Source organism: Fusarium oxysporum, genomic scaffold (genome assembly GCF_000149955.1).
Source record: "Fusarium oxysporum f. sp. lycopersici 4287 supercont2.58 genomic scaffold, whole genome shotgun sequence".
Classification (NCBI taxonomy): domain Eukaryota; kingdom Fungi; phylum Ascomycota; class Sordariomycetes; order Hypocreales; family Nectriaceae; genus Fusarium; species Fusarium oxysporum.
The window spans coordinates 25229-38886 of record NW_017264858.1 but is presented as its reverse complement, the minus strand read 5'-3'; the positions used below and the strand labels follow the sequence as shown (position 1 = coordinate 38886).

General features: G+C 47.0%; 3 protein-coding genes and 1 non-coding gene across 4 annotated transcripts; 2 read left to right on the top strand and 2 right to left on the bottom strand.

Moving 5' to 3' along the window:
- Positions 1–2513: 2513 nt before the first annotated feature.
- FOXG_22889 lies at positions 2514–2629 on the bottom strand. Its single transcript, XR_001936448.1, has one exon. It is a non-coding gene; the product is annotated as a 5S ribosomal RNA (ribosomal RNA).
- A 2131-nt stretch (positions 2630–4760) lies between these two features.
- Positions 4761–6699, top strand: FOXG_17613 (uncharacterized protein; the record flags this gene model as incomplete). The annotated part of the gene is made up of 3 exons (XM_018397621.1): positions 4761–4962; positions 5011–5689; positions 5739–6699. The coding sequence occupies 3 exons, from the start codon at positions 4761–4763 to the stop codon at positions 6697–6699; spliced, it is 1842 nt and encodes a 613-aa protein (XP_018258689.1).
- A 1438-nt stretch (positions 6700–8137) lies between these two features.
- On the bottom strand, positions 8138–11055 carry FOXG_22888 (uncharacterized protein). Its single transcript, XM_018403310.1, has 5 exons — positions 10868–11055; positions 10052–10741; positions 9675–9988; positions 9282–9620; positions 8138–9199 (listed from the first exon to the last, which is right to left on the bottom strand). Exons 1-5 carry the CDS (start codon positions 11021–11023, stop codon positions 8611–8613), a joined length of 2088 nt encoding a protein of 695 aa, XP_018258688.1. The 5' UTR covers positions 11024–11055; the 3' UTR covers positions 8138–8610.
- Positions 11056–12671: 1616 nt separating this feature from the next.
- Positions 12672–13163, top strand: FOXG_17610 (uncharacterized protein; the record flags this gene model as incomplete). The annotated part of the gene is made up of 1 exon (XM_018397620.1): positions 12672–13163. The coding sequence occupies exon 1, from the start codon at positions 12693–12695 to the stop codon at positions 13161–13163; it is 471 nt and encodes a 156-aa protein (XP_018258687.1). The 5' UTR covers positions 12672–12692.
- Between the last annotated feature and the right edge of the window lie 495 nt (positions 13164–13658).

Sequence of the window (13658 nt, the reverse complement as noted above, 5' to 3'; positions counted from 1 at the left end):
ATTTTCCCTATCACTCGCTTTACAACAAATGGTGGAAGGTCGGTACTGGCCTGAAATTGCTCCTCGGGTTTAGAAAGTGACGGGAGTGGAGGAGGTTGTGGCGGATGCGGCATCTTGAGTATAGGCATAAGAAATAAGGACTAATAAGATACGAATATAAGTATAGAACCAGAATAATACTGGTGTATTTATAAACCTGAGAAAATGCTGTTGCCTGGATAGATAAAAATACTTACTAGTAACTGCTGCCTGGAAGAGGTAAAATTATAAGACCCGCAGTAAACCGATATGGGGACGATAAGCCAATGTCATCAATACCGGATAATTCGATCCTCCTGGGTTGTCCGACACATTGAAAAGGGGCCAAAAATAGTTACCGTACGCGATCCAACACTGTGTCTCGCTGTATGGTTCTCGTAATGCGTGCTCATACCAAACGTTTGGCTGCGTCACCAATGAGAAAGCCGACACTATCCGTATATTGTCGACGGTCTTAACAATGATCGGAGTTACATGAGAGAATGCCTTCTGTCGTCGCGGCTCACAGTATCATCAGGTGTGGCTGGTACTTATCTATCTCGGGGGTTTATATCAAGATTTTCAATCTCTCCAGCTAACTGCATGCGAACTTGACAAAATAGCTTAAATAAATCCGTCCATACAAAGCTCAAGGGAATAAAACATTAGCAGAGACATATCGATGATTGGATGATCTCATTGGGCTAGCCTTTTTAGCTTTAAGCCCTTTCGTCCTATATCTTTTACCAAAAGTATGGTTCCCCGGCCATGACCCGTCGCCCCGTAATGCGGGTTCGTCGTGGGTGTACGGATAGGTAATCTAACTTGACTCATGTTGCTTTTTTTCCCAGCCATCAACGGAGTAGCAACGTTCTACATTATTCCATCCTAGCTCAAAACCACTAAAGCCACTTTAACTGAGCCCTTGCTAAATCTGACCGAATTATAAACCCGGCCCCCTTGGCCAGCTCGACTGCATATTGTTAGTACTGGCATTTGAGAATTCTGACTGACTTACCAGGTGCGATCTCTAAGAAGGTTGGGGAGTAATTCTCACATCCTCCGTCCCCCATCTCGATGCTGCGTTAACACATACTCTGAATTTTATCTCTTGCACCGATGAGATCTTCATGATTCATTACAAGCTGTTGGCATTCAATGCCATCGATGAAGAACTTGAGGATAATGGCAACTGCGCCATCAGAGAATGTGAATAGGGGCGAGAATCTGTATCTGATGTGGAAGTTCTTGCCGGTCTGAGACTCGATGAAGCAGTGAGTTACTGCAACCTCATCGCTAAGATTGGAGTTTCTAATGGGCGTGATGTGAGGGGGCTGGTACTTCTCAGCTGGTTGGTAAGTAACTTAGATGCTGACGCAGAGACCAGGGATTTGGGGGAGGTTTACCATTTCTGATGTGAGATGGGTGCAGAGTGTTGTGTGTTTGGAGGGCTGAGAGCAAGGGGGGAGAGGTCTTGGGAAGGGCTGTTGTCTTCTAGAATGATGGAAGAAGAGTTGGAAATACGTTTTCGAATGTTTTTAGGATAGATGCTCTTTATATCAGATCATTTATGCCATGTGGTTTTACTAGAAGATATGGAATACATCCAGAAGGTCAACAAGGGGCAGACGTGGCTTGCATAACGTGGGAGCCTGCAGGGTCTCGTCAAGCTCAATACGAACACCGTTCTACTCGCAGCTAGCTGGGATTGTCAGTTAACTGAACGGACATGGTTCATAATGGCCTCAAGAATATGGAAACGAGCGATACAACTTCTTGTCATGGCGTCAGTATAGTTCGCTTTTGTGAAACGACAACAAAAGTCCCCAACTGATAGAAGTCCCCCTTTTCCCAGCTTTTGGGAAGAAGTTCGCTTCGAACATGGCGTACGTCAGTCTTACTTGAGATTATTAAAAGAGCCATATGAATGTTTCCAGCAAGCGACTCTCCTCGATATCCTTGGCTATGTCTAAGCCCAGCATCCGCCATCCGTCTCATTCCCGCATACCGGATCCAAAATCGGTAGTCAGCACTCTATTCTCGCAAGCGACAATATGATGCCTCATGCATTTGTAAATACTGATTGGGCGCTCAACGGCGGGCACAGTGCGGCCGTGACGGTGCCCGAGCAAGTGAGTGGCGCTCACGAACCGACATCTACTGTGTGTAGACCAAATTGCCGAGCTTAGCTCTCAGAAGCAATCTGGAAGCTCTTTTGTTGTTGGAGGTGACGGTGAGCTTCTTGAGCTTTGAATAATGCGTCACCAGTGAATTTTGGTGCATGATGGGTTGGTTAGTCGATTGACCACACGCAACCCATGAGAGCGTTGATTGCAACTTTTCCAGCGATGGAAAAAGAAAAAGGAGATCTTTGTATTGAAATACGGGTTAAACGGTCAAATTGAAGAGTGTGACAAAGCATAGCAGATAAATTTGATTGAACTGGTGAGGTTGTCTAGAGCAATAAAAAGGACATGTTTGCTGGAACTTGCAAAAACATACAACAGCGGGGATTCGCTGGTCGTCACCGACCCAACTACTAATCCGCCGGTTAGTGGCTTGACTATGGGAGAGCAGACGGGATCCCGTATTTTCCACTACCTATGGTCGTATGTATCAGAAGCTAACGTATTGCAAATTATATGCATATTGAATCAGATTTAGTGAGGGACATCACCCCGCATTGCAGTGTGTTCACAGACTAAGCTGTCTTGCAGATAATTTTCTGTCGCCAAAGCCTACCCTGCATTGACGCAATTATCAATCTGTCTGTGCATGTTTAGAGCAAAGCTTGCAGAACTATGCGGCGGGGATATTGCGATTATTAGATAACGACTGACCATTTACTGCAGTTGACATCTTCCAATCCAGGACATAGTGACAATTTGAACACGGTGATGTTGCGTTAATTGTTTATCAATGAGGAGCGCAACGCGGCACAACGTCAGCCAAGAAACAGAATGTACCAACGGCATGACGAAACTTGTGTGCTGGGAAACATGAACGACCGCTTTGAAACGAATCCGCACTTCAACGATAGCTAATTGATATAGATCGAAGTCATAAGCCGAACATTTAATATCGTGGTGGCAAGGGGCGATATACAAAGACGCAGCTCTGCTCAAATATCATCATCGCGTTCCCCCAGCATCTCAAGCTCTAAAGGAAACAGGATTGGTTCTCTCAGCTGCTGAGAAAACTCTTTTCACACAAGTTGGCGTCAACGGGTATTTCTCATCAGCCGTCCGAATGAACAAGCTTGGCGACAACCTGACTGTCTCCCAAGAGCTTTCAAACCCTCTCACTCCTTTGAAACCCGAAGGCCAACCTGTATACTTAACTCCATTGCATCTAAGGTCCAACATCGTCAGCGTTTACTCAACGAATGACCCTGTGTACCTAAGCGTCGCCTGAGTCAAGAAGATTCTTATTAGCGTTGAGCAAGATTAACAAAGATTTGGATAGTGTTCATGCTCAGAGCATGAAGCTGTCTGCTGCTGATATACGTCCTTTCAGTGGACAGATCGACTATTTTCCCCATGTGGACCAAAAGCCGTTGGCGGACGGTGGGTATGATAAGTTTAATGATCTTCAAGCAAAAGATCACACATACTTTACTTCTGGACTCAACAGCTTTGAGCTTGTTGAGTATACCATTCGGGCTGCTAGGGACTTAGTGGAGACTCATTTTTTATCGGAAATCATTACGATGGTCAAATACTGCGAGTTTTCGGAGGCTGGCGCCTTATTCTATTAAGGCTCTAATAGCGAGCCTGTGCGCAGAAAGACGGTATTATTTATCAGTAGATAGTGCGCCCAAGGCTTAATCTACCATGTTTCTACATGCCGTCCAGCCGAGGTGGCCCTGGGTGCGTGCTGAAGCTAATTGCTTACTGCAGTGACAACATTATATGGCTTGTGTGGCGTCAGTCGAATGGTCCTGACCAAGATATTGCCCTGCATAAGCCACATAATCCACAATCCGGTCAAAGAGCGGAGAGCCGTTTTTTGCTAAGCATAAGATATTTACAACCTGATTTTCCTGAGAGGCAACTTATGTTAGCTATAAACACATTTGTAATAAAACCTTGAATTGCGTACTGGTGATAAAGCTATTTGACCTGCTCACTATGTTCGAGACTCGATGGGAAGTGTGATTGAGGTAATGGTTGTTCAGCTTGAGGCCACCTTCATGCAGCAGGTTACAAGCTGGCCTGATCTAGCCCTTGCAGAAGAGCCTCACCGGGTCCAGAGCGTAACATCCCGTCCGTTGAGTTCCACTGCAGTGTAAGGCCTGGAATTTGGGCCCCCATTCAGCTCGCCATGAGTTGTAACCGTCCTGTAGTTTAAGATCAACTCATTACCAGGATAGATTGCCGCCACGCCACAGTGTGATGAGACAATGCCCACCACCACGATTGAGGCTCGACCTCGAGAGAGCCTTGTACACAGATAAATCACCGCGCTAATGCATCTAGGCCGGGACTATTGGCAATATTCTTCCTTGGGTATGATGCATTGTTTTCAACCCGTCGTCACGTCTACGTTCTTGATCGGGAGTATGCCAGCCGCACTCATTTCCCCTTCGGGATCGAGTTCAATGGGTAGGGGTTCGATTGCAACCTGCTACTTATAGCACTCTTCTCCAGTTGGTGAAGGAAAAGCCAATGCGGCGATCCTCCCAGCTTCTTGCAGTAAGCATTGCATAACCATCACTTGTGTTTCATCAGCACTACCTTGCCATGGATGCTCCAACAACCGTCTTACGGACATTTGCATCCTTCTTTCTCCTTCTATGGCTCTTTGTTAGCCCCTCCCTTGCGCAAAATGACCCTGTCAAGAACTTTTGTCGGAGATGGGGTCACCAGTCAGCTGTAGTGGATCGGAAGCTATACATCGATGGTGGTTTGATCAACTACGAAGATGCGACGAATAACCTGACCAGTAAGTATCATCACCTGCGATTCTTGCATCGCATTAACACAATCGCAGACACATTCCTCTCCTTCAATGACCTCGACGCCGTGAGCAGCGGTGGAATGCCCCCGTTTTACGCCAACCTCTCCAAGAACGACACGATTCCAAGCGTCAATGGCGGCATTTTATGGGAAGACTCGATCAATAAAAGACTTTATCTCTATGGCGGTGAATCATATCAGTCCCCTCCTCTATCCTTCGATCTCTACAGCTACGATATCCTCTACAATCAATGGGTGTCGTTTGGATCTCCCCCCCGGGAAGTTCAAGCGGCTAGCTATGGAGCTGGTGTTTCCATCTCGTCAAGAGGCGAAGCGTACTACTACGGTGGATGGCTAAGCAATTCATCTGTACAAGGCTGGTCGGGTCCACCTAGAGCATCGAACGGCTTGATCAAGTATGAGATGGATTCGAATAATTGGAGCAATATGACGGGACCGGATGATACAGGACGAGCAGAGGGAACTATGGTGTTTATTCCAGCCGGAGATGGCGGAATGTTGGTGTACTTTGGAGGCGCTCAAGACCTGTATGGCAATGGAACCTTGACGCCTCAGCCATTGGACGAGATCTTCCTGTTTGATGTTGCGAATGCGAAATGGTATACGCAAAAGACATCAGGCAATACCCCTCAAAACAGACGTCGTTTCTGCGGAGGTGCAACTTGGGCAAAAGACCATTCAAGCTACAATATGTAAGTAACACTGACGGAATGCCAGTGTTCGCAAGGCTAATACTTCCAGTTACATTTATGGCGGCGGAGGCTTCCCTCCAGACACAACAGGCTATGACGATATCTACATCCTCACCATCCCAAGTTTCCAATGGATCAGAGGCCCATACCCAACCTACAAGAACGGCACTGGAGCCTTCCCCAAGAGCATGATGAGCTGCAACGTCGTCGATGATGCGCAAATGCTCGTCATAGGAGGCACCTACTCCAACGCTACCGACAAAGTCTGCGACGTGCCGACAATCCAGGGCACTCACAACATGAACCTAGGCAAGCAGAACAAAGAAGATGCAATCTGGGCACTGTATCAGCCCAACCTGACCACGTACATTGTGCCCATTGACATTCGAACGGCGGTTGGAGGCAATTCCGCTGGTAGCGCTACCAAGACAACGCCCGTCAGCGGATTCGACGCTCCAGATTTGGCTGTACAGATGGAGAGGACGGCAGGTTCGGGAACAAGGACTGCGACGCGCGCAACTGATACAAGCACCAAAAAGCCAGCGCCGCCATCGCATACGAGCAAGCCATCTTCAGGACTCAGCACTGGAGCAATAGCGGGAATTGCCGTTGGGTGCAGTGTGGCGTTTATCCTTGCGCTGTTAGGAATTGGATGTCTTTTCTACCGGCGTAGGAAGTACTACAGCCAGAGTCACGGTGTGGCGGCGCCACCACCACCACCACCAATGGCTGTGAGTGGTACAACTGGCTGGGCATCCCCTGCATCTCCGTCTCATACCGGAGGACAATCGTGGCCTGCGAGTCCTCCGTCTGAACTAACCAGTGAGCATCGGTCGCCTGACATGCATCAGAGGATGACTCCCAAGAATGATTTTCAGGTTACTGGGGTCGGTGAGGGGGCTCCGCCAGCTGAGTTGGCGGGTGAGGGGAACATGCATGAATATCACTATCATGACGGACTGTCGCCGATGGAGGGGACTTCACCTCATAATGATTGGACGAGACAGTAGTAGGTGAATCGGTACATTGAATTGAGGGGCTGCTATTAGAGGCTTTCTTGCAATTAGCAGAACGGATAATTAATAGTCACGTTTTCTAATATATAGTATAAACATATGGCCTGTTCTTACTCCACATATAATACCGATGGAGACTAAGGAGAGTGATTTTGGAGATTTAAAATTAACATTGTTCTTTTACTGAAGCTGGCTAATATTGTGATTTTGTGTCTGTTGGGCCAGAGACCCTCGTTATTGTTGGTTGGGGGAAAAGAGCGACCCTGCTCGTTGGATCCAGGTGCGCCTTCGCTGAAAAGAAGCAAGAGAGGCGGTGATTTGTTACAGGGTTCGAACGCATGTAAATAAGTTGATCTTGGTATCACTGATACGCACTTTCAATTCAAGGGGGCACTGCACAATGTGGCATAGACAAGTACCTTGTTTGCCATATACTTCAACATGCTCAGTATTATTGCCAGCTGGTACCGGATGCCTGTATATAATCTAACTAACAGTCTTGCGATTGTCTTTTGTCTTTGTAGAATTATATTCAGTCTGATACTGAAGTCGTTTTCCCCGCCTGTGCCCAAACGCCATTACCATGTGTATGTATGTCCTGGATATTACATCCATGGTTTCCCGTGCCAAGGTACCAAATCTCAAAGGACTCGAAGAGAGTTGCATGCTCTCTTCTTATGACTGTTGAAGTGCAAAGGAAAGAAAGCCTGACAAGTCTCTTTAATCCAAGAGCTTATCTAACACAACTTTCCTTGCCTTAAATAGACTGAAACGCAGTCTTCGCAAGCGTAGCCCCTCACTGCTTGATCCTCCTAGCAGCTTCAGCCTTTCTTATTTCCACCGCGAATCTTTGCCCCAAACCCCCTAACACACATATTAGCCTCCGTCTCTGCACCCTCTGCAGCTTTAAGCTCTCCCTTCCAACTTGGCAACCTTGCGCCTTAGCTTCTCGGTGGTGCTGTTGAGCTGGTCGATGAGTCCCTGTCGATCTCGTTTAAGCTCAGCGAGGAAATGTCGAGGCTTGAGGTCTTCTTTGTTCTCGCCAATACCGATAGTGAGATGTTGGTGCCTAAGGCCTGAAGCTAGCAACCAACTTCAATTGTGAGGCACAGACCACCAACAGCCAATGTGCGCAACTGGGAGATTTTGGCTGTACTTTGCTCCAAGATATGCAACCGATCACCTTTGAAGGAGAGCATTTTGAAACATGTTGATCAAATTAAAAATCGTCATTAGCCTTTATGAGAATCTGGATTTATCCATTAATCATTGACGTTACCCAGTGATGTACATAAAAACAATATCCAACCTCCATGCCTTAGATTAACCTTGAAAAGAGTCATTGGCAACATCCAAGGTATTGTATTGTTCAATCAATCATAGCCAGCGCCCCTACCAAAGACTGCAAAAGCCCAGGGACTAGAATGCACATCCCATCTCCATTATCTCTCTCCACGAGGATCGCCTCAAGTACCTGCTGCGCAGCCTCCTGTCTCTTAGCCCCAGCCACTCTCGCACCGCATTCCTGTCTATGCCGCTCGTTCACATCACCTGTGATACCTGCTATACTGGCTTGCAACTGATGCTGCAATTGAACAGTCGCCCACATCATCGCCTTTGAGACAAGCTGCTGCGAGAGGGTTTGTTCCGCGCCCTGTGAAGCCCTGTACCCCCTGGGCGACGGTGGAGCGCTCACGTGGCGCAGGAGGCGCCCTGTTGTGTGGTTAAATTTGGCGATATGTCCGGGTAGTTTAGGGAAGTCATGCATCGCTTGGCTTAGATACCAGGCATGTTTAATTAAGTACCGCAGATAACTAATCCAAGAATAATTCTTTCCAATTCTTAGATTGCCCCCTCCTAACCTGTAATACAGTTGGAGCGAACGAAAAGAAAGTCATCCTAGGGTTACTCAACCTCATCTGCTAGGCTGTCGTCGCCCTCTTCGTTGTCTAATGAAGCCTCGGTTATGGCTTTGAACAAATTCCCAAGCCTTCGTTCATCTCTGTCAAGCATAGTCCCAATATAGATCGGCCAGTCGCCCTGAACTGGTGGCACCATTGCTAGCATGTCGGCTTCCTCACTTCTACCGATCAAGCTGGACATCCGACTATGTAGCTCCGCAGGAACATACCTATCCAGTATTCGAAGCACAGCATCGCTGAGGTACGCCATACGAGCTTGCCCACGAAGAATGTACGCACATATGAGGACGTCAGAGTTGTTAATCTCCTGGGAAGACCTGTCGGTATTTGTCCATGGAGCATTTCTGCTGCCGAGAGCTGAGAAGCCTATGTATTGGGCTAGAAGAACTGTAAACAGCTCATAGCCTTCGTCGCCATGACTGGTATAGTAGAGTCGTATAAGCGTTCGGAGGCATGTTCTTGCATGAGTGATAATCTCTTTTGGGTTGATTTCTGATGTATCCGAAGTAGATTCACTTTCATTTGCTTCGAGTGGCTCAAATAGGGATGCTGTAACGAGCCAATAATGCATACTATTTGTGTTAGTTCGCTACCCAATTATACCTCGACCTTTATCACATGGCCAGACGGACACTTGGCCAGTAATGTACTTACTGGAGATGGAAATGAGCGGGAAATATGAGGTTGTACGGATTGAGATGGTCTGGTAGTCTTCTGTACCATTCCTGAAGCCGTAGGTGATACCTTGAGGCTTCTGCACTAGTCATACGCCGTTGTGAAGTGTGATGTGGATGTAGGAAGTCAGTGATCTCGTTGAGAATTGACCGGAACTCAACTAAAGCTACGAAGGTCTGGCTGAAGTGAAGGGGCACGGGTCTATCAGCTGCGGAGTATTTTACCCATATCTCCCCGAGAGCCTCCGTAGCACTTGACAATCCCACACGCGGTGGTGATGTGGCAAGAGGCGGCTTTTCCTGGTGATAGCTTTGAAGTCTAGTGTTCCAGTCAGCATTATTTAACTCTTTGTCAAGAAGTATTGCCACTTACCCTTGCCAAGCAAACAGAGCCCAAGCAGTCATTGTTTGTACCGTCTTCTGGGCGTGGCTTATACCTGGTGGATGATTGTCGAAAAGCCCCATCTCGTGAGCAGAAGCCACGGCAGCGATGCAAAGACTCCAGCCTATCTTATCCTGCCCATTCATTCCATGTTCAAGGTGTAGAACCATGTCAGCCTGTATTCTGGTAATGCTGCTCTGGTCAGCGCAAAGTTCCCGGAGACGTCGAGCTTCTGCCAAGAATTTGTACTGCAATAATGATGGGTTCCAAAACTGGTCACGATCAGGGAGACGAGAGCACGCCCGCTAGTGCAATAGCCACGAATTAGCTATAGGATCTTCATCCTTGTTGGATGACGGGACACTTACACAACCTGCAGCCAGGACAGAATTGACAAGGAGAGGCGAACAGAAACGTTGTCTTCCACGCATCATATCATGCAGAAAATAGTCCTTGTGAAAAAAAGGTAGAAAAACATAGACAGAGGTGAAGTAGCAACGAAGGATTTCCCGAAGGAGGTCGTCGTTTGAAGATACCGTCGTCCATTGCGACGGTCGACAAGCATCAAGAAGAGTACTGACTATGCGTGCAGTACTGTACGGAGCATTATACAAAGCTCGAGCTTCAGATGTGGGCAAGACATATGTTGTAGATGACGGTGAATCAAACTTGATGGTGCAAACAAGTGATGTCACATAAGGGTTATTGGCTGTCCTGAGTAAATCAGGAATATTAAGGACGTTTCCAGCAGAATGACGAAATTGCGTCTGTGGCGCCAAAGACAGCTCTAGGAGCAAGTTTCCAGATTCAACGTGTTGTACAAGGTCGTCAACGCGGGCTCCCCCGCGGAGCCGATCCAGGATATCATTAGCGTCCTCGGCAGAGGAAGATCGAAGGAAGTTGATTAATTTGTGATAGTTTGAGTTCTCTTCATCTGCGGCGTTGTGCTTACGCTTCAATGCTTGATTACGTGTCTCGGTCGGTTCTGTCTCATAGATGCATTCTGCTGAGCGTCCACTGCGTACACATGCAAGGCAGACGGGACGCTCTCCATCGCACTTAAGAAGAGAGTCTTGTATTAGCGGATTTGCATTTTACCACAAGATGAATCTTGGTACAATGGAAGCTAACGCATCGTAGCAGCGGCTAGATGTGGTTCTGAACCAATGAAGACGTTATCTTACCCTCGTTTTTCTCTTTCGACAAACCCCGCAGGCTGTTAGGACCGGCCTGCGTTTAGGCGCAACGGACCTTGTCGAGTCATGAGCACTGTTTGAGGAAGCAGGAATGTCGGACGTCGCGGCCGAGCGTGGAAGTAACGGACGGAGTTTTTGTGGCATTTGGAGTTGGAAGGATTAGGACTGTCTTGACTTATACATAACATGACATTGATGGAACAGAGCATTGTTGTGGACATATCATGCGCTCACAGTTATTCCGGAATAGCTCCGAACCAGTCAGAGTGCAAGCAGTAAACGCCGACTGGATCAGAATACGAGTTGAGGGTCATTACAAAAGTCGGTGACGTATACGATAAGCTAGCAGGCGGCTTACTGTACAGCTAAACATAGCCTACTTTAACTACTGTTAGACACTACGTGTATACGGTGAATTGATCTAGATTGGTATATTAATATTATGTTCTGTCCAAATCTGCCCCTTCGAGGGCTTACCATTTTGGTTGTGATCTTAAAGTATCCCTGCTTGCATGTGACATCCAGTGCCTGTTTAAAACTTTTATTCTTCCTCTACTGGGCTGGGCGACCAATAGGCTGGCGGGTACCTGTCGCGATTGCCGTATCTAGACGAGCTCCTGGGACAAAATTAATCCTAAAGCGTGAAAATTAACTTCATTTTAACTAGACATCAACCCTACTGGCGTTCCCAAGAAAATCTACCATTCCATAGCCCTACCAGGTGCCAACAGATAGATAGATAGGCTTTATTACGCCCGGGAGAACGAACCTCACCGGCCCAGTAGACGCGTTAAGCTATTTGCGATTCCTCCTACAGACAGGAAAGCCCAACTTCTCTTCTTGAGTCTTTTCTGTTTTAACCTCGCGTGGGAGCGGGATATGGAATGCAGCCTGTTGCATGGTAGGCATCATCTTCACAACCTCAGGTAACAACTGCGTTGGCAATCTAACTATATGCTTTAAGTCTACGGAATGGGATACCCGGCACGGAAAAGACAACAATTAATCAAGCATTTTGCTGCTGCTCATCATATTCATTAACCCTCTGAGCACGCTCAGTGCGATACAGCCTTATGAGCTCTCAGGAGATAAGCGAATGGTAATTTTCTAACCCCACATCTTGATAAGCTTCGGCTACGGCACCATAACGTCTTGAATTATGGTGGATACTGGGACAGCTTGAAGCAACTCATTTTCACTGGATGTAATCAGCAACGGAGTTAACTCCGTCCCAATTGGCCAATCACATGCTTCTGTGTGGTCTGGTCGGCGAGAGTAACATCTGACTAGAAGACGGGTAAAAAAGAGGAGTAATAAGATACTAGAAATCATTAAACAGATTAATTAAGCAGATTCACATCAAAATTAGTTAAATAAATTATTAGGCCTAAAAGCTCTATCTTAGCGCTATTAGACAGTGTCGCGTACTCACAACATGGGAGTCACTACTAACCCTCCAGAAGGTGGCTTGTCCTATTACGTATTACTGGCCTTAGCGTTCTGTATGTCTGGGGCACTGCGTACAGAGTTGCGCTATCCAGTTAGGCCACCAAAGTCCTGTCAGCTTACTCAGAGCTACTACTGGATCCTCCCCAAGCCCCTGTCTTGTTTTGGGATAATGAGACAGCTTATATAGGAACACTTCCCCAGCTGGTTTTATTCTTAAAGCTACTCTGCAATTGATTTTGGTATTGCCTATGATACTTACTCCGATACTTGATCGCAACAACTATACGTTCTGAATTGAGTCTGAGTCTTTCGCTACTTCGGTAATCTCTTAAGCTATAGCCATCAAGTCCCTCAACACGACACAATGGCTAGTAAAACATCTCAGCAAATCATATGGCTTTTGGTTTCAATTGTCGTACTGTCAACCCTTTTTGGACTCATTCTGCCAACCAAGCTCCTCCGTCTATTACCAGCCATATCATCAATAGTCAGCCTACAATTTGCTTACGACGAGTATGCCTTCCTCTCTTGCTGGATGTTACGTCAATACCGAGTGCAGGCAAATGAGCTGCTACCGCTATGGTTTACCAACTGGGGACCATGGGGAACCAAAGTCGTCTTTGGAAGTTTTACTCTGAGTTTGGCAAGCGGAATTGCGAATGCCGTGACTTCTTGGAATGGCACTGGGGCTCAGACTGTTGTTCTCTTTTATATGGCCGGAACTCTATTTGCGGCCGGTCATCTCCTTATTTTTGGACCGAAGGCACTCGGTTTGCTGGCCAGGATCCGGCGTAATGATGCTAATGCTTCAAGCACGGCATCATTAGAGCTGTAGGGTTCCGTTTTTGACCGTCAAAAACCGTTCTTGACCGTCAAATTCCTAAAGGGGGTTTTTGGCGGTAATTTACGTCAAAAACTCTCCCATTTTAGGCTTAGTGAGTGGCCATATTAGGATTAGCTGGTGTACGGAATAGGTTTAGCGCGTCAAATAACCGATGCAGCACACAAATTATCACCAAATTCCCTTCTGCGCTCTGTTCCTTCACAGCGTTCCTTTAGTGCTACGAACTACCTTCATTGTAAGCTTCGGAATCGGCTTAGTCCACTTAGCACCGATAAGGTCACTTTCATCTATATGAACAGTCGGGTGCTAAAGAGGCTCAAGACGGTCAAAGATAATCCGGCAGAACCGAATGGTTGGGAGACAGTTGACGTTGCTTGGCTGATAAAGATAGAAAACGCCTTCCAAGACTCCATTGTTGTGGATGGCTGGGGTTGGGAAGAGACCGATATGGAAAATAGTGGAGATGAAATGGGCATTGGCCAATGA

What these genes read in the sequence shown, in the direction of transcription:
- FOXG_22888 (XM_018403310.1), bottom strand. Translation starts at nt 11,023, where the DNA reads ATGCCACAAAAACTCCGTCCGTTACTTCCACGCTCGGCCGCGACGTCC. An exon ending in GTCGAAAGAGAAAAACGAGG is followed by an intron (nt 10,742 to 10,867) that starts GTAAGATAACGT and finishes TCTCTTCTTAAG; the next exon opens with TGCGATGGAGAGCGTCCCGT. An exon ending in GCTCTGTTTGCTTGGCAAGG is followed by an intron (nt 9,621 to 9,674) that starts GTAAGTGGCAAT and finishes CTGGAACACTAG; the next exon opens with ACTTCAAAGCTATCACCAGG.